At 39.1% G+C, this 24800-nt stretch overlaps 1 protein-coding gene across 16 annotated transcripts in view; it reads right to left on the bottom strand.

Annotated features, from left to right (window-relative positions):
• Positions 1-24800, bottom strand: part of tcf12 (transcription factor 12) — a 455542-nt gene that overhangs the window by 388085 nt on the left and 42657 nt on the right. For 15 of the 16 annotated variants that reach the window (XM_068017858.1, XM_068017857.1, XM_068017856.1 and 12 more), the window contains one exon: positions 441-514. The exons of the other annotated variant lie outside the window; for it this stretch is intronic. In XM_068017858.1, the coding sequence (XP_067873959.1) occupies positions 441-514 (74 nt within the window). The remainder of the gene's footprint in view (positions 1-440; positions 515-24800) is intronic. 16 annotated transcript variants of the gene reach the window in all.

Raw genomic sequence — 24800 nt, 5'->3', positions numbered from 1 at the left:
TGGGGGCATTGTCTTGAGCAGTTGGTCGTAACACAGTGTTGACTTCTCTCCCCTGAGCACTCTTCAGTGCGCACACTGCTGCTGTGACACTATGCCTCAAGTCTCAGGACTGGAAGTGGAAGTGAAGAGGTGAGTCCTGACCACAATTGTTTTGAGAAATTTAATGGTAAGGGCTCCATTTTCAGATTCCTTAAAAATATCTTCGAGCAAGTAAACCAAATATTAAAGCCTGGACAAGCACACTCGATCGATGTTTTGTTTCTAACTTTTTTCTTAAAACCACAAGAACCAGTGTAAAAGATCAAAAGCACATTAAAATCAATTAGCTAGTCAACATTTTAAAACAGCAATTAAAATTACATACAGAGCACAAAATTCTTTACCAGACCAGCTTGTTGTTACAATTATTTAGACCAATTTTAGAATTTAGGAAAACTCACCCTCGAGGATTCATAGGAAGGACTTGGTTGATCTGCCGATCCCCAAGATGTTGTACCTGTTCTTTCTTCCATTACTATCAAAAGAAAATGTCTTATTATTATATAGACGAAGACAAATCTCAAAAGTGTTTGTATCATTTCATTCTTTGTTTATTTACATTATCCACACACCATAAAGCTCTTCCCCTTCTTGAAAGTTTTCCATTAGGTAAAATGTCACTGCCAGATGTCTCAAAATCATTTTCTTTTACACTAATTATAAAGTCCAGTACTACCCTAAGATTTTTCTTGGAAATTTACAGAATGAAGCATTACAGTGTGCCAGTAATTAATATTTATTTAATTTCCAGTTTTTGCTGAGCCTTTGTACTTGGGGCAACAGGATGTAAGCACTAAGAAATGAGCCACTTTTCCATTTTGGACCAATGCCAGCACCAAGCATTTTTAAGTCACTGCAAAGCTACTAAGTAACGTTCCCTCAGCTCTGTTTTGACCACATATCTTAACCCTAACCTCAAAAAAACCCTACTGTGCCAGCAGCATCTTCCATACATCCTTGAAGCCTCAAATGAAACTGCCAATTAGTATCAAATTGAGAGACAGGTCTGCACTTTCCACTAGGAATTTTTTTGATGCTATCTGTCTCATGCAACTCAGACTCATACAGGCAAGTAGAGGGGAGACTATCAGATTGGGCTGGATTCAAATGTAGATCGCAGAATTGGAATAGTGCTCTGACATAACACCACCCAGTGCACTGGCAAAAGCATTACATGTCCATTACAAAAATATTCCCTTCAAATTTTGCAGTACCTGACTTCAACAATAACTTTAATTAAAATGCCAATTATAACTGCTCTTTAATGAATTAAAAACCCTGCAAAAAATGTGGAAAAACACAAGAATAGAATGCTAAACAAATCTTGCCCCTAATTTTTCCAATATTCTCTCTCTTTATCCTACTTTTCCTACAAATTGCAATAAATCCTGCTTTATGGATCAAAAGTTAACAACTCTTCATTACTTCACCCATTCCTGTCTTGTGAGCCTCTCGCTGGTTAATTCAATCAAGTGCTTGCAAATCCAAGTCCAAATCTATTCTTACCCATTGTCGTTACTAACTGTCCATATACTTCCAGTAATGGTTGGATGAGGAACACATTATTTTTGCTCTCCTTAACCCAGTAGCACCATTACTGCCCAATTTAGACCAAAACTCAACAGTGACCAGACAATGTAGGCCTCTGTCACACAAGACAGTATATTTTCATATTAATTTGAGTGCACATACATAACATCACACTTCTAACTGCACACACACGAACAAAAGCTCAAGTCTAAGCCAAAGTAGTACTAAAACTTGTTTTATTCGAAGCAAAAAGGATCTAACATGTTTTGGGCATTTTACTAGAAGCCTAGTGGCTGTAGCACCACAGCAATAAACATTGAAAAAGTAAAAGGTCAACTATCACTTACATTTCATGGGGTTGGGGAAAAAGAAGACTATACGATTACAACTGTTTGGGGACAAACAGGAATATGGACACCACTTCAATCTTATCAAGCACAGGTCCTGGGAAAATTGAGCAGCATCGATGGCCCAAGCTATATTCAAGAGTGCTGGATAATGCTACCTCACTCAGATCAAAGACAGAAGGTGGGCATATCCCAAAAGATCTATTTGGGGAGAACTTGCAGATGCTTCAAAACTGCTGGGCCAACCTAGGCTCAGTTTAAAACGACGTTTGCAAAACAGACCTGATTTTTTCTTTTTCAGCACTGATGCACAAGCTGGGAAGAGGTGGCTAACAACAGGCCACACTGGAGGGTTGCATCAGGGAGACAAAGAAACTGAAGAGAGGTAGCTGAGGGAAAATAAATAGAAAAGAGAGAGGAAGGCCCAGGAGGCTTCAAGAGTATTACAGCGTGGTCATCATCTGGTCCTGTGATTTATACCTGCACCATCTGTGGCAAGGACTGTCACTCAAGAATTGAACTGTTCAGTCAATCACAATGTTGCAGAATGGCAAAGTGACTGGACTACTTAGATGCTTACTTAGGCTCTTAGACCAACATCTTGACACCTGCCTTATGGTAGAACTAGATCAAGAATAACATGGATGCAATGAGAATCTAAATTTTAAAAATGTTAATATATTAAAATGATTAAAAATACCAGCAGTGGAACATCAAGTTCAAAACTGCTTTCTTATACAGTACTATGTCAAGCAATTAGCCAGCTGGCTCTCCACAATCAGGAAATATATCCAATGTTCATAAACAACATTGGCTACAAGTACATTTTCAATAAAAAATTTTGTGATTAAAAAAAAGAGAAAAAAGAATCAAAATGAATTATGAGGCTACAATAGTTGAGTGCCATAGTGAATGTACTCTTATACTTCACTTAGCGAGCTAATGATTGAAAAATCTGAGGTTCTGGAAAGCCACACTGCCAGTACAGAATCGAATGAGAAACTGAATAGGAGTATCTCACTTCAGAAATAACTTTTCCACTTGTCAATGGTTTTTTTCTTCCATTATAATTAAATTTAACAAAACTGATATTGGAATTAAATGTCACTGGTCAATTGCTAGGGTATTTTATTGAACTGTTTTGCAAATACATATTTTTTTTGCATTCTTTTATGCACATGAAGATGCAATTACAACTTGCACTCACTTGTGCTCTTCAATTCAGCTGTTGGCATTAGAAATTCAAACAGCTTTAATATACAATAACTGACGTAGTTTAGTTTCTTGACTCAGTCCATAGTTCATTGTTACTCAAGTTCAAAATTGTAGCACATTTTTGACTTTAGTGGCAAATATGGGCATGCTCCCCACTTGGCAAGTTGGAAGGAGCCTGTTAAATACAGAATTAAAAGTACAAGCATCTGTTCCCAATGTTTACCAAGAACATGAAGATTTAACAACTACATTACATTGCTACAACAAGATGAATAAGGAAATTAACCCACAAATAATTCCCAAGCACAAAAAATGACTTGAGTTGGTCCCATTCATAAAGGTAGAATTTTTTTCCAAATGCCACTGTGTGCAATATGCATCACTACAGTTATTATAATAACCTGGGCTATTGTAAACATGGAGGACACCTTTAAACCTCCCTTCATTCATTTTTTCCAAAAATAAACTTTATTCATAAAATTTGTTAAAAGTACATTACAAAACAATTCAAAGTGGACATTTCAGAAAGTGCAAAAAAGATCAGTTTCTTTCGATACAGAACATGAGGTGCCTCACAACTCTGCCATTCCATTTTATATACAATGTATATTTGCATTACATAGCAAAAACATTCTCTAGTGCATCCAGCCCCTTGGTATACTTTGGTGGGAAGACCTTATACAGTGGCCCAATTGAGCCCCATCAGATGATTCCCCGAGCAGACTGCCAAAGTCATTTGGCAGAACGCCTCATCGCCAGACCTTTCAAACAAGCACCAAGACATAGCTTGGCTTGTGGTGAGAAGGGCCCTCCCCCGTCAAATCCTTCCTGCATGCCCAGAGTCTCACCACCTCTGCATGCTGCCCTCAATACAGCTGTGGTGGGGAAGAAACCATCATCCACCTCCTTCTGGAATATGCCTTTGCAAAGCAGGTCTGGAAAGAGATGCAGCGATTTTTGTCGAGGTTCATCCCGAGCAGCCTCATAACGCTGGACTGTACTCTACGGGCTATTCCCAGGGCCGCACACAGAGATCAACATCAACTGCTGCTGGAGGACCATCAACTCAAAACTAAAATTCACTTTGGTCTGCCTGAAATTTTCTGGTCTACCAGTGCCAAGAGTTGTCCACGACCAAGTGATGCAGACTGGCACATTCCAAGATCCAGGACTACATGCTGAGGGACGAACTAAACCTCCCTTCATATTTAGTCATTTAATCTCTCAGGAACTTATCCCACCATATTGAAAACTACATTGATACAGTTACCTGTCGGTGCAAAACAACGCGCCTCTACCTTATTGTGCAGGCAATTTAAATTTCTCTGTCCACCCGGAACTGTAAATCTCAATGTAAGTATCAGTGGCAACAGGCAGCCTTACCAATGATCAGCGACAGACATATTCCTTGCTACAACTCATTCTCAAATTGACAATTTTATTAACATTTGCATTTACTGTGCCAATTCAAATGAACTTGGACAAATACTGTAGCAAATTGTTGAAATACTATTTTTGGAGCATTAACTCGTCCAACAGGAAATTAGACAAGGCCATCTAAATTGTGTAAATCTACCCTATCCCCATATCCCAATAAAAAGTACAACACAAAACATTTTAAAAATCAACTCTTCCTAGGTTAATATAATTCTAAATTTGACTTAGCTACGGTACAGGTCACAACTGTTCACTGCTCTTCTGGGTTAGGCACAGTGGGAGACCATGTATGTTACATGCTCACTGCTACAGAGACAGGGTTAGACTATAGGCAGCTGAGAACACAGTTGCAGCTCAATGAACTATACAGCAGAGACAAAGCTGTAGCCCTAGTTAAGATAAAAGCTAATTTGACATGACAGTATTATTGAAGTTCAAATGCCAGTAACAGTATTGCTATACATTAACAATTCAACTATTAACATGTAATGCCACACTACAGCTGACCCAGAATGCAGATCACAGGTATCTAAATTGGAACCGGGGGGAGGGGGGAATGAAAGCGGCAGGTGTAATTCATTTTGAATCCCAATATCTAGGATTTCCAATGCAACAGAACAAAAACAAAAATCATTCCACGTCAAACATTAGCAGCCCCCTTGCTAAAAACATGGTCTTAAAATATTGTTTCCATTGCAGATGTGCTACAAGAAAACAAAAATTAGATTTAAAAATTAGATTAGGCCACCCATGAGCAGCATCTACTCAACTGTTCATGAATTATTTCACCATCACTTCTATCACATACATAGGAAATATTGCACTGAGCTAAAATTATACCTCTGTATACACATGCATAACACCAAAACACATGCAACATTCCCCAACTGAACATTTCTGAAGGAGCCACGGCTGGATGAAACAGAAGATAACCAGGTATTTAAAATTTCAACTGCAGCGACTTTATCACCGTCTCTCTTTCTCTCTAAGAACTCAATGGCAAAATATATGCTGCACAAATGTACTGGGAAAACGTTTAATTTAGTAACTTTTAAAATGTGGGGAGAAAATCTTTTCCAGTTGACAAAAGTTGGAATTTAAAAACAAAAATCATTCATAGCATGATTGTCAAACTATCCACAAGTCACTTCATTAATAATTCAGCTTAAGATGAAAAACACAAGCGAAACCAACAGTACATTTGTTCTCAAAGCAATACTAAAAAAATATATATTCGCAGGCTTGCCATCTGTCTTGGTTGATCAAATCACAGATTTTACCAGTAAAATTAGATTTCTGATAGAAGCATATAGCAGTAGCAGGCGTGACTATCAAGTACTGCCCAAGATTCTAACTTCATTTCAACAGTAAATGATGTTCTTCGGAGTATAGATTCTTTCTTAAACCAAATAACAAGAACCATTTTCCTCATTAGATTTTCCATTTTCCATAAAGATGCTGCACTGAAATAGTCCTGAGGTTTCAGCAAACTACACAACACTATTCAAATTACTGTTTGGTCTCATGGCCCTGTTCAATTATTACAGTATTCTTATCTTTAATCTGCGAACAATCTCCTTCATTTCCCGAAATGTGGTTTGAGCCACACAAAACTCCCAATAAAAATATGATCTTGTTCTACCGTAAATTGTTCGGAGAATTAAGGCTTGAGAGAATTTTTTAATTTCTGAATTTCCCCAACACAGATTGTTCTCTTCATTCTCTCCATACTTACACCCTCACCCACCCCATCAAAACACACACCGCTAGTCTATCACCACTCTATACCTGTTCGAAAATTAGTTTGCATAATGATCTGAACTCAACATGGAAGAAACTCAGCCCACAATGACTGGCGGGTCAAACCACAGCATGTCACAGACTATTTCAATTTCTCACGGCCAAGCATGTCACTGTGGAACCAACTTGACCCTTTGGTGAACTAGTTACCTCCACTCCACCTCCAAAAAGGTGAACAGTGACTAGTTGTTCAACAGACAGACTGTCTTAAAGTCCTTGATAAACAGACAGGAAGCACCAGAACCAGAACCAGCACCAGACACCTTGCTGTTCTAATTATACAAGTCCAAAGGAAAAAATCACATCAGTTTGGTTCACTTATGTTTTGGAATTTGATTGTAAACTACAAATTCAGAATAGTTCTGGGGTGATACTGATGCTAGCTGTTGCACCTTCCACTGCTGCAATCTTCAGTGTTCTTTTGTGGAGGTTAAGGTTATATTAGATCTGCAGGGACAAGATCTGATAAATCTGTAGCTATGACCTGTTGGAGATTAGAGATGAGCCAGCTTGTTAGAATTAAACTGGATGGGATATTTTGACCCTTCCCCACCACCGGCACAAGACAGATATTTTGTGTACTTTGGGTGACACGTAGCAGAGATGGGAGAAAGGTGTTCAAGCTGGTCTTGGCTTGTAATACTTAAAGTTTGAAGACAAGCTAATGGTTAAAATGCTGGCAAACTTAGGGCAATGTCTCAGTGCAGCCTAATAGTTACTAGGGCAGTGGTGTTAATTCTGTATGATGAATGGAAATTCAAGTCTATGATCCCTAAATAAATGCTTTGGAACTTGATTCATGTGAAGATGGACTGTTTTTAATGTTGCATTGCTGCTGGGTCTTACTGGAAGCTGTGTGTTCTATATATATATTTATAATCTGAAGATTTAGTTTGGTCCTTTTATCTGAAGTCAGTGACTTAAAACATGTCAGTTCCAGGTAGTGGTAATTATAGCTGTCGCCCATGAGTCTGCAGTTTGGGCTTTTGGCCTGATGGCTTTTGGCATTTGTGTTAGTGATTTACTATCTGATTACATAAAGCAGCTGCGTCATAACAGAAGTAACCACAAGAAAAGTTGTCACTAAAATGGTTAAACAGATTTCCTAGAATTCAACAGTCTTCAAATTTATCTGTGTATGCTAAATGATTATTCCTCATTACTATTGCGTTTGTTATGCATTTGAACAGTCTTTGTAATTCAACAATCCATCATTTGTGAATTTGCTTATTTCTGGTCTTTGGTGAAGGTTGTCAGCTTGGACCTGTGGTAGTAACCTTGCCTTAGTCAGAGGTTCTGGGTTCAGTCTATACTCTAGGTCTTGCGCACACAAACCAGGCTGTTTCTTCAGTAAGGTATTAGGAGATTTCTGTCTCCATTTAGATTTCAAAATGAGTCTGTCTTCCTGTTCAGGAGAAGAAAGATCCCATGCCACCATTTGAAAGAGAGAGATTTGCTGGTGTCCTGGCCAATATTCATCCCTCAAACGCCACCACTAAAACAGATGAACTGGTCATTTATTATTTATTTGTTGTATCCAGCTGTGAGAAAATTGGTTGCTGTGTTTGCTGCCGATGCAAGTATCTGCATTTCAAAAGTAACCACTTTGAAACATCCCAAGACATGAGACTGATTATTTTCCTTTTTCTCTTTGCTTAGTGAGTTGTGTCGAGTGTTTTGTTTTATGTAATAGCCTTAATTATCATAAAAGTGACATCAGTTGATTCACACTATAAACATTACAAATAGAGAATTTTGCATTAATCTCTTCAAGAGAGGAATTCAGTTTGTAAATGCCTGCAGAAACTTGGATAGAATTTGAAGGATAACCTCGAAAGTCTGTTATTCTTGATTTTTTCTATACTTACTACCCATTAATGTAAAAATCTCAATTCTTTCCAACTCATAAATGCAAAAGGCTACAGTAGCAGACTGCAGGTGTTTAGTTCTAGGCACCTTGTTACTGGGGAATAAATAATTTTAATTAAAATTTGAGAGCCTGGAGCATTGGAGGGTAACTTATAATTGATCCTTGCTACTACTGTAATTTGACATTTTTCTTATAGCTTCATGTGTTATTCTGCTTGGAGATTTGGAAAAAGCTAGGAGTGTGTTTCGCAAATGCAAGGTTTTTTTGAATTAGCCTACCAATAGGTTATGTGCTATGAAGCTGTCAGGCACGCGCAGTATTGCTGCTAAATCTCTCAAAACTGATCTGTGTAATTGAATGTAAGTCATTATGGTGTTTGAGAGTGAATTTGTGGTTTCTGTCCACGAGGAGAAGGTTCTGCTTAGACTGAAAATGAATGTTGCTAATGACTCTTCAGGAGACTAAGTTTCTGTCTTGTGTACCTAAGGCATGGGAAGCCCAGGTGTGAGCAAAAAATAATTTTGATTGCATTTGGAATGTCTTTAGGATTAGGAAACACACTTGCATTTTATTTTTCTTTTGACCTAGTACCTCATGAGGCTTGTGTAGAAGCTTTGGGAGCTTATCTCTATGTTGTAAGAGAAATGAGGCAACATGTCTTTTGTTGGTCATGATCTGTCATCTTCAGTAATGTGCTGGATGATGTAAGCAATGGTCTTGTATCTACACCATACAGTTATGAAAGTATTGCCATGTTGCTCTGTGTTGGACTTATCTGGGGAACATAGGAATCCACTGTACTCCACTTGTCACCTTAGACAATGGACCAGCCAGTGAGATATAGTAGTTGGCAGTCTCTTTTTCCACCATTCCCTCCCACCCTGGGAATATGATCAGTCAAAGGGATCTTAAAATTGTTGACTCCTATCAACAACTGGATTCCAGCTTTAACTTGAATGTAGCTCTTGCCACCAAGAGGAAAAGAGCACTCAGCTGCCACTGAAGCAAGATGAGAAAGACCGAAGTCCCAATGCAAGTTCAGCTTGTGGCACGTAAGATTTAAGTCCAAGTAATTCTCTTTTTGTGCTTCAGAACAAGTAATGGAAGGGCTTCGTTTGACACCTGGAGATCCAGAACCATGTTGAGGATCAGTGACAAAAAGGAAAATGGTAGCAGTTAGAGGGTGTCCCAACTTAAACTGATTAGTCAGTGTCCTGGAGTGATCATCAGGCTTATAGTAGCATGTCTTGCCAAATCCCTTATGTCAAGTTGTAGGTTAAGATGTTGATGAATAGTACAACCTGATACATGTTAAAGATATATCATGGTGACTCATCACGTCTGAGAAATGTTTCAAAGTTCTTCTCACAAATTGCTTTTAAAATGCAGTCACTTTTATGCAGGCAAGCATGACGGCCAATTTGTGTACAAGTTCTCACAAACAGGTGAACGCCCAGTTAGTCTGTTTCTGGTGTTCAAAGGATGGTGTGTCTAACAATGCATAGCTGTTTAATTAGTGATTCAGTTTATGATGGAGAAAAAGTACTGCACTACACCACCAACTTGGATTCTACATGCAATGCTTCAATTCTAATAAAGCAAGGTAGTAATCAGCCATTTACCAATGCATGGATTATCAGTTTGTGGGAGCACTTTTATGACAGCTTACCAAGTCAAAAAACTTGGGAGGAACAATAGTTCAGACACTAGTCTTTCAATTCTGGGATGAGTGTTCAAATCCCAACCAAATTTAAAAGGGACAGAAGTCTCCCAATGTCTTCCGGCTGTAATCGTCCTATATGAAATGGGTTTCAAATGTCTTAACTGAAGTTTCAAGTGGGCATGGGGCTGATTGCACAAACCTGTCCTATTTTAGCATCAATACATAGCAAATTAAAATTACTAGCAATTTTATACAACAATATAATGAGCTCTGCACCTATAAGCATGCTATTTGCTTTTATTAGCAAATTATGTAGCCTTTTCTGTCATAGAACTGCTTCTAAAGTAACAACTTGCATTTCCATAGCACCATTAATCTTTTAAAAAGTTGCACAGGGCTACACAAAGTTAAAATAGACAAGGGAATGGATGCCAAACCAGAGAGAGATTAAGAGGGCAACTGAAAGCATGGTCAAAAGATGATAGAAAGATTTTTTTTTCCAAAAGTGGATAGGAGGGGCTTAAGGGGGAAGTTTTGAAAATTAGAACAGAGTATGTCACACAAATGCAGCAGGTTTGCTCCGAGATTGAAGATGAAACATTACTGGGCAGCAGAAAGAAAGGTTTGCATTGCATCTGATGTGACACACAACTTGGACATGATCCTAATGCTAGGGGAAATGGAAAATTTCTCAGTCTCACATCCACAAAGATGAATGAACACACAATTAACAGAAAAAAAGAACTAAAAAAGCATCTCTCTCCAGATGTTAACACACACTGGGCATTCAAGCACATCGCAACAATTTAAAAACTGTCCAACTTCTCATGTGATTCAAAAAAGGGTATTTCACACATTTTGCAGGAGCGGATCATCATCAGAGAAAAAAATTCCACAATTTACACTTCTGCTTCACTTTGGCCCACTATGAGAAAGTACACCGGATTCGACAACAAAGCAATCTCGGTCATCGAATGAGTAGCTAACCGCATTTACCAGCCAGAAGACGTGACATTGAGGGATAACATTTTAAACAGCCAGGTCAGGTTCCCAGCATTCCTCAATGGTCACATTTCAAAAAACGAGAAGTCTTTTTACGGCTCTTTATATGGTGACTTCCTGATCAGATGTACAAACTTTTGTCAGGTGCTGCAACAAGTAGGGGATACGTTAGTGTCGTGGTTCTGTTAATGGACTTTCAATCCAGAGAATGCGAGTCCAATACCACCATGGAAGCTTGCGAATTTGGACTCAACTTTAAAAATCTGGAAAATAAAAATCATTTTTACACACTCTGCAGTATCCAAACTGCTCAAGCATTTTTAATTATAGTTTTTTTGACATTTGAAAATGCTATTACAGTGAGACCTCCCAGTTTCTCCAGTCCTGTCGTGCTCACTCTCAATTCATCCTCTCATCCGCCCCTCCACCCCACGTCCCCTTGTCCCACCCATTCACCCAAGACTGTTAACCTCACAAACTGTTTTACACGAATGATCAGTTTGATTTCCACACTTCCCCAGGTCTCCTTTCCTATTATTCATTCAGTGCACAAGATTTTCCAGTCTGACAAAAGGTCAAAGGCCTGAAATATTAACTCTGTTTCTCTCTCCGCAGATGTTGCCTGACCCAAGTATTTCCAGTGTCTTCCGTTTACACTTCAGATTTCCAGCATCCACAGTACTTTGTCTTTAGTATTAGCGTTTAAAATCACTGCCACTTCTCTTCCAGGAATGCCCACTTGAAAAAGTTCTGGTCTTCTCTAAGATAGGATTGCTGTTAGCTTCTTACCTTATTCACTTTGATTGTTTTGTTTCCCTTCTCATGTTTTATCAGGTTTGTACTTGCTTAAAACTGGTTACATCTGTAATGTTTTCCAGTTCTGACAGTAGGTTGCAGACCTTAAACATCAACTCTATCGCCACAGATGCCACCTGACCTGTGGAGCACCGTAATGACTTGCATCGATATAGTGCCTTTCACAACCTCAGGGCGCCCGAAGTGTTATAAAGAGATGATTTTGCTGAACAGGCTAATAAAGCAATTGAAAACTCTGGCTGGCTTGCACTGACCTGTGGCTCAAAGACTGGTGTGATAGAATAGGGTTCCAGTTTGTGGGGCACTGGCACCAGTACTGGGGAAAGTGGGGGCTGTACCATTGGGACAGTCTTCACCTGAACCATGCTGGGGCTAGTGTTCTGGTGAGCTGCATAACGAGGGAAGTAGAGAGGGTTTTAAACAGTGGGGGCAAGGGATCAAATTTGGGAGGATGTAGTAAAACAAAGAATAGAGACAAGAGAAGAGAGAAAGGTATTAATATGGGAAATGATAGACCGCCACAGGAAGAGACAGAGTACAAATTTAAGAGCAAATCAGCAGTCAAGGCTAGATGTTACAGAAATAATAAAAAGGACAAAACTAAAGGCTCTGTATCTGAATGCATGTAGCATTCAAAACAGAGCAGATGAACTGAGTGCAAATAAAAATAAGTACGATCTGATAGCCATTAGAGAGACATGGCTACAGGATGACATTGATTGGGACCCGAGTCTTGAAGGGTACACGACACTTAGGAAGGACAGGAAGCATGGAAAAGGTGGATAGGTGGCTCTGTTAATTAATGATGGTGTTAGCACAATAGAGGAGGATGACCCAAGTTCTGGAAGCCAGAATGTAGAGGCAGTTTGGGTAGAGATGAGAAATTATAAAAACAAGAAGTCACTCATGGGAGTGGTTTACAGTAACCAGACGGCAGGATGGGATATAAGGGACAAAATAATGGAAGCTTGTCAGAAAAGTAATGCAATCATCATGGCGGATTTTAATCTACATATAGACTGGAAAAATCGGATGGGCAAAGGTAGCCTAGATGAGGAGTTCACAGAATGTTTTTGGGATAGTTTCTTAGAACAGCACATTCTGCAGCCAACTAGACAGCAGGCTGTCTTAGACCTGGTGTTGTGCAATGAGAGAAGATTAATTGATGATCTCATAGTGAAGGCACCCCTAGGTAGCAGCAATCAGAATATGATTGAATTTTACATTCAGTTTGAGGGAGAGAAGAATGAATCCAAAGCTAGTATTTTAAACCTAAATAAGGGCAATTATGAGGGCATGAAAGCAGAGCTAGCTAAAGTGATCTGGCAAATCAGGTTAAGGGATAGGTCAATAGAGATGAGTGGCAGACATTTAAGGGGATATTTCAGAATACAAGGAACAGATACATCCAACGAGAAAGAAAAATTCCAAAGGGAAGGACCCACCATCCGTGGTTGACTAAAACAGTTAAAGATAGGATCAAAATTAAAGGAAAAGCAAATAATTGCACAAAGATGGGTGGCAGGTCAAAAGATTGGACAGAATATTAAAAAAAACAAAGAACGACCAGAAGATTGATGAGGAGGGAAAAATTAGAGTACTTGAGAAAGTTAGCTAGATTTTCTATACACATTTAAACAAAAGTTAACAAATTGAGCACTGGCCCTATAGAAAGTGTGTCTGAGGAATTAATAATGGAAAATAAGATGGCGGCAGATGAATTGAACGGGAATTTTGCATCTGTCTTCACTATAGAGCATGCAACTAACATCCCAGAAATAAGGAAATGGAAGGGAGGGGGGAACTCACGAAAATTACAATCACCAGGGAAGTGGTACTGAGCAAGTTGTTGGAGCTGCGGGCTGACAAGTTCCCAGGTCCTGATGGACTTCATCCTAGGATCTTAAAAGGAATGACGAGTGAGATAGTTGATGCGTTGGTTTTAATTTTCCAAAATTCACTTGATTCGGAGAAGCTAATGCATCTCCTTTATTCAAAAAGGGAGGGAGACAGAAAGCAGGAAACTACAGGCCAGTTAGCTTAACATCTGTCTTAGGGGAAATGTTAGAAGCTATTATGAAAGATGTTATAGCAGGGTATTTAGAAAAGTCCAAGGTAATCAGGCAGAGTCAACATGGTTTTGTGAAAGGGAAATCATGTTTAACCAATTTACTGGAGTTCTTTGAAGAAGTAACGTGCTGTGGATAAAGGAGAACCAGTGGAAGTACTGTACTTAGATTTCCAGACAACATTTGATAAGATGCCACATCAAAGGTTATTGCAGAAAATAAAAGCTCATGGTATAGGGAGTAACATGCTAGATTTTCTATACACATTTAAACAAAAGTTAACAAATTGAGCATTGGCCCTATAGAAAGGGAGTCTGGGGAATTAATAATGGAAAATAAGATGGCGGCAGATGAATTGAACGGGAATTTTGCATCTGTCTTCATAGCATGGACAGATGACTGGCTAGCTCAAAGGAACCAGAGAGTAGGCATAAATGGGTCATTTTCTGGTTGGCAAGATGTAACGAGTGGTATGCCACAGGATTCAGTGCTGGGGCCTCAACTTTTTACAATTTATATAACTTGGATGAAGGGACCCAAGGTATGGTTGCTAAATTTGTTGATGACACAAAGATAGGTAGGAAAGTGGGTTGTGAAGAGGACATAAGAAGGCTACAAAGGGACATAGATAGGCTAAGTGAGTGAGCAAAGATTTGGCAAGTGGAGTGTAATGTGGGAAATTGTCCATTTTGGCAGTAGGAATAAAAAAAACATATTATCTAAATGGTGAGAGATTGCAGAGCTCTGAGATGCAGAGGGATCTGGATGTCCTAGTGCATGAATCACAAAAGGTTAGTACGCGGGTTCAGCAAGCAATTAGGAAAGCAAATAGAAAGTTATCATTTATCACAAGACGAACTGAATACAAAAGTAGGGAGGTTATGCTTCAGCTTTACACAGCATTGGTGAGGCCACATCTGGAGTACTCTGTACAGTATTGGTCTCCATATTTAAGGAAGGATGTAAATGTGTTGGAAGCAGTTGAGATAAGGGTTACTCGACTAATAACTGGAATGGGTGGGTTGTCTTATGAGGAAAAGTTGAACAGTCTAGGCTTGCATCCGCTGGAATTTAGAAGAGTAAGAGGCGACTTGATTGAACCATATAAGATTCTGAGGGGTCTTAACAGGGTGGGTGTGAAAAGGATGTTTCCCCTTGGAACATCTAGAACTAGGGGTCAGTGTTTAAAAATAAGGGGTCGCCCATTTAAGACAGAGATAAGGAGAATTTTTTTCTCTGAAGGCAGTGAGTCTTTGGAACTCTCTTCCTCAAAAGGCAGTGGAAGCAGAGTCTTTGAATATTTTTAAGGCAGAGGTAGATAGATTCTTAATAAGCAAGGGGGTGGAAGGTTATCGGGGGTATGCAGGAAAATGGATTTGAAGTTACAGTCAGATCAGCCATGATCTTAGTGAATGGAGGAACAGCCTTGAGGGGCCAAATGACCTACTCCTGCTCCTAATTCATATGTTCGTATGTTCCTTCTTTCTCTCCCCTGGTCACTAAGAAAGACAGATAGAGCAGATGAAACAAAAAGTGACAAAAAAAAACTCCACATGCAGTTATTTTGTGGTATTCAAGTTGTTGCACAGTCCACTCCACAATACAAATGCAATGGTTTCCATCGTACCAGAAACTTGAGGCACAACTGTACAATAGTTTCAAGCAGCAATTCTGCATTATGTGTGCACCATTAGTTGCTGGGGTAATTGCATGGATAAGGGGAGTCTCCATTTCTCCTCAAGGACACCACTCAGAATTAGCACCACATATTTGGTAAAGACAAAAAAATCCACCAAAACACTGCTAATGAAGACCATGGCTCCTTAAAAATAGTGGGGGGTGGGGGGAACCTGCCTGGCTCAACCCTTGATTTGAATGGCTGAAATACATATAAGTATATATAACAACGACATGTGGACTGCAGAAAACCCATGAGAGTCACACTCGGGACACAAATTTAGGAGGGAGTCCGTTCTCCCTCTCGCTCAAGGGTCTCGGAGACATACCTGGAGTATTTTCTTCACCACCCCCCCCCCCCCAATTGCAAACTGAGAAACCCCTGATGCCCTGTAGCTAGCTGATCCTCCCTCCATATTTTGCAAACCATAAAAGCAAGATTCAATATGCTGTACACTTTCCAAGCAACCCTAACTGAACACCTGGACAGCGTAACTACAGCACAACTGACCAGTTTCATTTTACAACTAAAGCTTTGCCACCAACTCCTGCAAATCACAATTACAAAAGCAATGACTTTTCCCAGTAATGTTTTGGAGTCTGGATCAGAAAGTCCACTTGATGCAACAAAAAAAAAAATCAAGCATGCAAGAAAGCTCAGGGAAATAAAACATGGCAACTGTTTGCTGGAGATGAATAGTTCCATGTAAGCAAACATGAATCATAGCCCCAAATCGTCCCTTCATGTTATTTTTAAATCTACCATTTTTTTCAGCTTACTTTTCAAAATGACAGTAGGTTAATACCAGGAAAACCTAATTTGCTGCCTTTAAAAACAGGAAATTCATTTTTGTTTAAGTGTTTATTGATAATGCCAGTACCTCATTTGCATGCAACACACATAAGGCACTGTGTTTACATAGTGATTTGTTGCTTCAAACCCTGAGTTCTGTTTTCTCCTGCATCATTCTCCGCTCGCGTTTGGCAAAATCCAGAGAAATTCTGCTATCTTTACTTTTATACTATCTCATAGCAATGCGAAAAAGGCATTGTCTAGATTTTAACCTTAACGTTTTCACTAGAAGAATTTACTTCTCAAAATACAGTTTTAGTAAATCCCAAAACATCACATGAACCTGAACGCTGCAAGCAATTGCTAATCCTCCAAAATACTGCACTTCATTTAAGTGCACTCCATTTGCATTCTAATGAACTGGGCACAATGACACTGATGGATACATGCATATGCTGCACTTTGCTAGTTCCAGTTCAGAGCACCTTCAAAAGAGGTGGCAAACAGAGATGACAATGTTCTTTCCCTTTCTCCCCTCTTCCTCACCTCACCCAAAGCAGAAAGGGCATTCATTCCAGGCAGATCTCGTCACCTCCTTACAGCTGGTAAGAGGGCTTTAGTCAGTCACGCGTTCTCAAATAACCCCCTCAACTACAAAGTACCAGGCCAGTTTTGCAGGGTGGGGGACATGAGGGGAAAAACAGTTTCATTATCCACATGAAAAAAAAAATACACTTTCAAAAAGAGACAATTGCCTGCTCAGCACAACTATTTCAGGGGAAAAAAGTGCCAATTCACTCCTAACCCACTCACCCAAAGCATACCTTACACAGTTAACAAGTCATAAACCGTTAAAATACCAAAGTTGAAAAATATATGAAAAACTAAAGTAAACATGGTGCTAAATTAATTAGGACAAGTTAAATGTTTGTGGGAAGTTAAGAAAAACAACTGGTTCTTTCCTTGTCAGTTGGGTAAAATCCAGCATCTTTAGCAACACCAAATTAAAAATGAGCCAACTGCCTTGCAAACAAAATTGTGCTATTACTTCAGTTACAATTCCAAGTGCTCCAGTTGTTAAATAAGATGATGGTGTGCTGATTTTATAGCAAAAAATATGCCAGTTTAATTGGGGTCTTAAAACATTCAGAAAGACAACATTTTGGGGGGACATAAGGACAGTTGAAGGAAACTGACTGACATACAATTTTCTTCGAAGAAAAACTATTCATTAATTAAGAAATGCTGGAAATACTCAGCAGGTCTGGCAGCATCTGTGGAGAGAGAAGCAGAGTTAACGTCTCAGGTCAGTGACCCTTCATCAGAACTGAAACTTTAACTCTGCTTCTCTCTCTACAGATGCTGCCAGATCTGCTGAGTATTTCCAGCATTTATTTTTATTTGAAATTTCCAGGATCTGCAGTATTTTGCTTTTATTATTCATTAATTAACCCTTGGTAAGAAGGCCATGAACAAAGACGGGAAAATGTACATAAGGAAGCTTTATATTATACTCCTTCAATTTAGGAAGTGACCAAAACTCTGTTTTTCTTGTAAATGCATATTCTCTTCTGCCATTAAGACATTTGGCATTGTCATTTGACATTTAGCTTAAAGAATGTGTAACACAGTTAATTGATAAGGAAACCCCTTGTAAGCACATTGTGGTCTGAAGCAAGGAATAAAAACACTAGCCACACAAGTTCATAAAGGCCTAAAGAGCACTTTTCTTAAAAAAAAAACACCAAGTTCAACTGCAGCCTGGTTAACTCATGGCAGCACCGTCACATCAGGTGCAACCTTTTAAAATATTTTAGTAGATTTATTTATACTAGAAAATCATTTAAGTCAATACACTTGAATGTATTGCACTCTGATTTCATCAAACCATCACCAACACAGGTGCTGTGTAGTTTAAAATATAAACCCCTCTGCTTATAGCGGGCACAAAGGTATACGAGGTGGACAGTTAAACCAATCTTCAATTCGTTATACAACTCATGTCTCAAAAATAGGAGATCAACAAAATGTACAGTTTAAACCAAGCAAAGTTAATACAATAATGCAATCCATCTTCATGCATTCTATTATGGCCAGATCAAGTAACTTCAGGAGAGGTTCTCCAAGCAGGTCAGGTTTTTGTAACACGCAAAGTCTACTGATTCTTTTAGATGATTTAATCCTGGATATCTTGGTTTTTGTGGCCATATGACTATGCTTTAATTCAGTACAGTTTTCCACAAAAACCCCCAATGCACAAAAAATAAACATTGCACTAATGGAAGGAAGTTGTGAAGCAGAGTGTAATGACAAGTACAGGGATTAAAGACAGGAAGGAAAGAAGCAAGAGGTAAAACTGGCCATGAGTTCTCTCAGCTGAAGTTGGGTGAGGGAGGAGGAGAGAGAAAATACTACAAAAATTACATAGTATGTACATTTGTAACTTTTTTTTTTTTTTGCAGTGCTGCTTATCCAGTCAAAATCAAACTATTCAGAAACAGTCATAATTCACATATTTGCAGGTAACCAGCTGAGTTATGGCACTGGAAAAGCCTATTAAGAGATTTATTCACCGCTGCCTTTTGGAATGATTTTGAGAAGGGATGTAAAACGTGGTGGGTGTTAACTTATGGTTTGAGAATGATGAGATAGAATATTTTAATTTGGTTGTCAGGATTGCCAGAAAAAGGTCATTTTACTTTAACTAACATGGCAAAATAAGGCTACCAGCTCAAATTGAGACCGTAAACAACCAATACTTGTCACATAGCTGAATAACAGAAAAGATAGTCACATACAAATAGTTTAGATGTTCAATTGTACAACCAAAAATTGTACTCTCCAACAGTTATCAAGTCAGGGGTTTGTGCTCCATTGATGTTGGAAGCTGTATAAACTTTACAACTATAACTCTGTTGCTGTTCGAAGAAATAATGGATCAGATATGACACCACGCTTAGCTAAAATTAAACGAGGCAACAATATCAAGTCACCTTCATCTTTTAGTTTCTCCAGTCATATTAGTGACGCTTTTAGCGCCAAATGCTCAGGGTCCATACGCATATTGTTACAACTGAGGCAGGAGCAACGCACTATCAATTCAGTTCCATCACTCCACAGGTCACAGCATATTTACGTTTTCCCACCCAACTGGAAAACAGCTAAATTAAACACTCTAGTAACCCCCAGAATAAAACAGACAAAACCAAGTATCTTTAGACAACAAAAAATTAAACTACTAAAACTAAATATTAAACACCATTAAGATAAACCAATGTCTAAAGGCCTTATAACTTATTTTAATTTAACTGCCCCATCACACACATACACTCAAAGGCTAACAGTTCACCGGTTTTAAAAAAAAGGTTTTTAAAAATTAGCTATTTCCTAAGAACAAATAACTAGCAAAAAAGTCTGTGGGTTACATTCCTGATGGGTGAAGTATTCTGATGTGAAAATAGTCAAATGCCACTCAAAGTCTCCATGCAGATTTGATGAAATAGTCTCTTAGTAGCTAGGCATTCAAAACACTTCGGCTGCAGCAAGCATCAAATAGTTCTTTCAACAATGATCACAACAATAGGTCAACTTTAATTTTAAAACCGACAGTCTCAGTCGAAACTTTACTTCAGCAATACAAACGCTCTCTTCAGATGGTTTTTTCCTCCTTAGGCAATTAACTCGGCCTGTAGCTCCTTGTAGAATTTTTGCTAAGAGAAATAGACAGCTCTTTTCTTCTGTAGCACGCTTCACTGGTGCGAGTCTCAAAACTGGTTTCAGCCAGTTTTTACACACAGTTAAATTGTTACAGTACACCATGTGACCTCTCTCCTGTTGTGGCCTAGTTAACAAGTGCAGCTGGCACACCGTGCCTCAGAAATCCAAAAGCTTATCTGTCTAAAAACAGTACACCTTTAAGAGAGTCCTAAAAGCACACCGTTTCAAGTGGAGGATAAAATAAATACAATTCCATGACACTATTAAACGATTCTTTAAAAAGTAACTTTATCTAGGGAAATAGTACTCCATCTCAGTTATTTTCCTGCAGATTGAGCTTCTTACATTAACGATACATGGAAACAAATTTAGTACACATGTAGATTTCAAGCTCACCCAAGAAGTTAGTTATTTTGGCTTTGGTTTAATGTTGTGTACAGTTTCAGAGTTCTAATTTTACACCCAACAGCTCAGTAGCCACTAAGCTGTATACAAACCAAAACTACTCACATGTAAAACCCCAAAATCTGAATTTTTTTTTGAACAACATGTTGACAATACTATGTGCTAACACTTCATTCTCCAACTCTAAGACATCAATTGCTACAAATTCACTTTAGGGACAATTGGTTCCAGGAAGCAACATATTGTAATACAAACACTGGATCTCATTTTGCACTTTACAAAAACAAGAAATTAAGTTTGTTTCTGAAGCTCCATTGCCTTTCATGCACCATGTGTTGGATTTTAAATGCTTTGCTTTCTTCATAGTGCATAATGTCCAGCTGAATTCCAACAGCACAGGTCAGAAGAGCTTAAGAAATAGGAGCAGGAGTAGATCATATGCCATCTCGAGCCTGCTCTGCCATTCAATATGATCATGGCTCATATTATGCCTCAACTCCACTTTCCCACCAACTCCCCATATCCCTCGATTCCCTCAGAGACCAAAATCTTTGTTTCTTTGTGTTAAACATAGTCAATGTTGGAGCATCGACAACCCTCCAGGGTAGAGAATTCCAAATTTTCACAACCCTTTGAGTGAAGAAATTTCTCCTCAGCGCAGCCCTAAATTATCAGCCCCATATTTTGAAATGCTCTAGTGTTCTATATTCTCTTGCTAAGGGAAACAACTCAGTGTCTACCCTGTTAAACCCCCCTCAGAATCTTATATGTTTCAATGAGACCACCTCTCAATCATCTAAATTCCAGAAAGTATAGGCCTAATTTGCTCAGCCTATCATAGGACAACCCTCTAGTCCCAGGGACCAGTCTAGTGAACCTTTGCTGTACCACTTTCAATGCAAGTGCGTCCTCCTTTAACTATGGAGATCAAAACTGCACACAGTACTCCAGGTGTGGTCTCACCAAAGCCCTGTATATTGTAGCAAAGCTGGCTTCCTTATTTCTGCACTCTCATCCCCTTGCAATAAAAGCCAACACGCCATTTTCTTTCCCAAGTGCTTACTGTACCTGCATGCTAACTTTGTGTTCCTTGTAGGAGTACACTCAAGTCCCTCTGAACAACATTTACAAGTTTCACGCCGTTTAAAAAATATCCTGCTTTTCTATTTTTACTACCAGTGAACAACCTCACACTTGCCCACATTATACTCCACCTGCCACTCGGTTGCCCACTTGCTTAACCTGTGTGTATCTTTTTGCAGCCTGTGTCCTCCTCACAGCTTACATTCCCACCAAGCCTGGTCATCAGAAAACTTAAGATACATTACTCTGCCAATAGCTGAGACCCTAGCACTGATCCTTACAGCATTGCTCGATTTACAGACTGCCAATTTGAAAAGGGCCCACTTATTCTTACTCTTTGCTGCCTGTCCACTAACCAATCCTCTGTCCATGCAAATATATTACCCCCAACTCCATGTGAACTTATCTTGCGTATTAACCTTTTGTGTGGTACCTTATCGAATGCCTTTTGGAAATCCAAGCATACTACATCTATGGGCTCTCCTTTCATCAACCCTACTAGTAACATCCACAAAGAACTCTAAAATTTATTAAACACGATTTCTCCTTTGTAAAACCTGTTGACTCTGATTATACTATGATTTGCTAAGTGCACTAAGATTTCCTTAATAGATTCCTGCACGTTCCCTCGTAACATGAACATAAAAATCTCAAATTGAGAAGCAAGTGACAATCAGGGGGAGGTCTCAGTTGATCCTCACCCTCTACCTGAAGAACTTCGCATGTTTAAGCATGTTTTCGAACAGCTTCTGCATATTTGCATTGGCATGTTGTCTTCTAGATGCATTGATGTGAACTACAATTAACACAGGCACTACACACATTCCAAGAAAGAACGAACCAGGTCGGCAGCTTAAGTCGATCTTTCAAATGAGTCACATTTTCAATTCCCAGCTTCTCATCACATGACTTCATCTGTTGCAATGTGGAGCACCATTGTCTGAGTAATTTTCATATTTTCAAACTGTACTATTCCTCCTGCTTTCTCCCTCCCCAAAAAACCCTCATTCCATCAGCAATATATTTTAAGAAATAACATTAAATTGGAGACTGACTCCTTTCTTGAGACGACAATCAAGTCCAAAATCAGCTTCAGATTCTTAGATCAAATATGTCTTCTCCATCTCTGCTGAAACTTAAGTATACGTGATCAACGGATTCTGCACTGAGCACATCAAACCGTACCAGAGGCAGATATAAGCCATTAAATATTTGCAATTTCTGCTATTATGCAACCTTTTCTCTCTCAAGTTTTAGAACAATTCTTCAATTAACCTTGCCCCACCACCCCCCAGCCTCATGATTGAGAAGCTATAATGTTTTTTCTGCAAACTCTGCTTGTTGACTTGCATGACTCACCCAAACACTAGAGGAACTAAGAATTATCCAAAGTATAACTCCATCTGCAAATAAATAAATCAGTGCTCATCAAAACGTACATTTTGGCGCAACAGTTGTTCAGGAAGGAGGAAAGGTTCACATATCATTTCTGGGGATCTAGAAATTCTGAATGTATAATCAGGAGGAAGCATAGTTGGGTATACAAACTTTGCTTGGCTCTAGGCCAGTGTGTGTCTGAACTAAATGAAAAGATTTAATGCATCTGTCTGTGTAGTTTACTTGTACAAGTCATGTGGCCTCAAGGTTGCTTTTTACTCCCCATTTGACCAATAGAATGACCCTACTTCAGTCAGGGGGGGAAAAAAACTTTTCAGTATGCCGCTGTGGGTTTTGATAAGCAATACTATTGCAAGGAAAGCTTTGCTTTTGCATTATAGAGAAAAACACCTTCCTCTATTATACTGGAAATGATGCAGCCTGCAAAAGTAGTTATACAAGCCCTAGATATTCTTTTCACTCCAAGCAAAACAGAATGTACAAATTCATGCTACTTCACCAAGCTGTACAACACAAAACAGAACCTGTACACATTTATTTACACATGCTCACGTTAAAAGGCACAGAACAGCAATTTCACTGATGCATATTGTGACCTCAACAGATCTGATAATGAGCCACTGAGCCCTGGGAAAACCTTAGATCAGCCATGAGAAATAGCCAGAACACTTTCGGGGACTCAACCAACTTGCTGACTACGGAAAGCCACTGAAATGAATACCACAAATGAGTTCAAGGGGCAACTAGATGTATTTCTGGAGAAATGGTCATGACAGATCTGGTGCCAGCCAATCCAAACTGCAATCAGGTTTGACATTACAATAGGACAGGCCGATTGGACTTAATGGCCTTTACTATCTGAAAATTCTCATTATTCAGCAAGAAATGTAGTGTCAGAAGAACACAGCTTTTTGGAATAGGAAAGAAATACTAGCTCAAAAATCACATTTCCTGTTTTCTGCACACTTGGAATGCATGCATCACTGGCAAGTCCAGGATTTCCTGCCCATCTCTAGGAAAGTGCATTGGAATGTGTGAATTTTTATACAAAAAATATTTAATTTAGTTTACAATTAGCACAGTAAAGCTATTCCCCATGTCTGAACAGCTTTAAGATGAGGTTAGTGTTACTTCAGCATCACAATACCAACATCAATCCAGAAAGACATACATTTTATTGAACCTGCCAGCAGTCCAAGGGTTGAGCAAATGAAATAGTCTGTGGTCTACTTTTTGTGCCCAAAGTGAAGTAGATTTCAAATTATGGAGACTTTGGTAGATTGAAATGGCTCAAACTAATGTCATTTATGGCCCTTGCATCTAGCAGGATCAAAATCTCCCTGACCATCATGGGTTCCTTGGTTGACAAGGGAGGCAGCAATGACGATAAACAAAAAAAAAAAGAGGGTGTTTGATGCATGTCACGTGAACTCCAAGTAAGAATCATGCCAAATACAATAAGTTGAGAGGGGAAGTGAAGAGGAAAATAAGAGTGGCAAAGAGAAAATAAAGAAATAGAATGGCAGTCAACATAAAAGGGAACCCAAAGAGCTTGTACCGGCATGTAAACAGTAAGCGAATAGCAAGAGGAGGAGTGGGTCCTATTCGGGACAGAGAGGGTGATATATGCTTAGAGGCACAGGGCAAGGCTAATATACTTTCAGTATTTTGTAGCAGTGTTCACTGAGGAAATGGAGGCTGACCAAATATCACTATAAGCAGAGAGAATAGAGGCAAGGGATAGGATAAAAATTTAGCGGGGTAGCGGGGGTGGGAAACACAGGGAGGTACCAGAGGGTTGCAGAGTGGCAAAAAGAAAAAAAGGGTGCAAGAGACAGTCCTAGCAACTACAGGCCACTAGTTTAATATCAGCAATGGGTAAGGTTTTAGAAACAGAGAAAATAATCAACGGACACTTAAAGAGTATTGAGTTAAATAA

Source organism: Heterodontus francisci, chromosome 38, assembly GCF_036365525.1.
Source record: "Heterodontus francisci isolate sHetFra1 chromosome 38, sHetFra1.hap1, whole genome shotgun sequence".
NCBI lineage: Eukaryota > Metazoa > Chordata > Chondrichthyes > Heterodontiformes > Heterodontidae > Heterodontus > Heterodontus francisci.
Note: the sequence above shows the minus strand (reverse complement) of the source record. Positions and strands in the feature narration are given on the sequence as shown.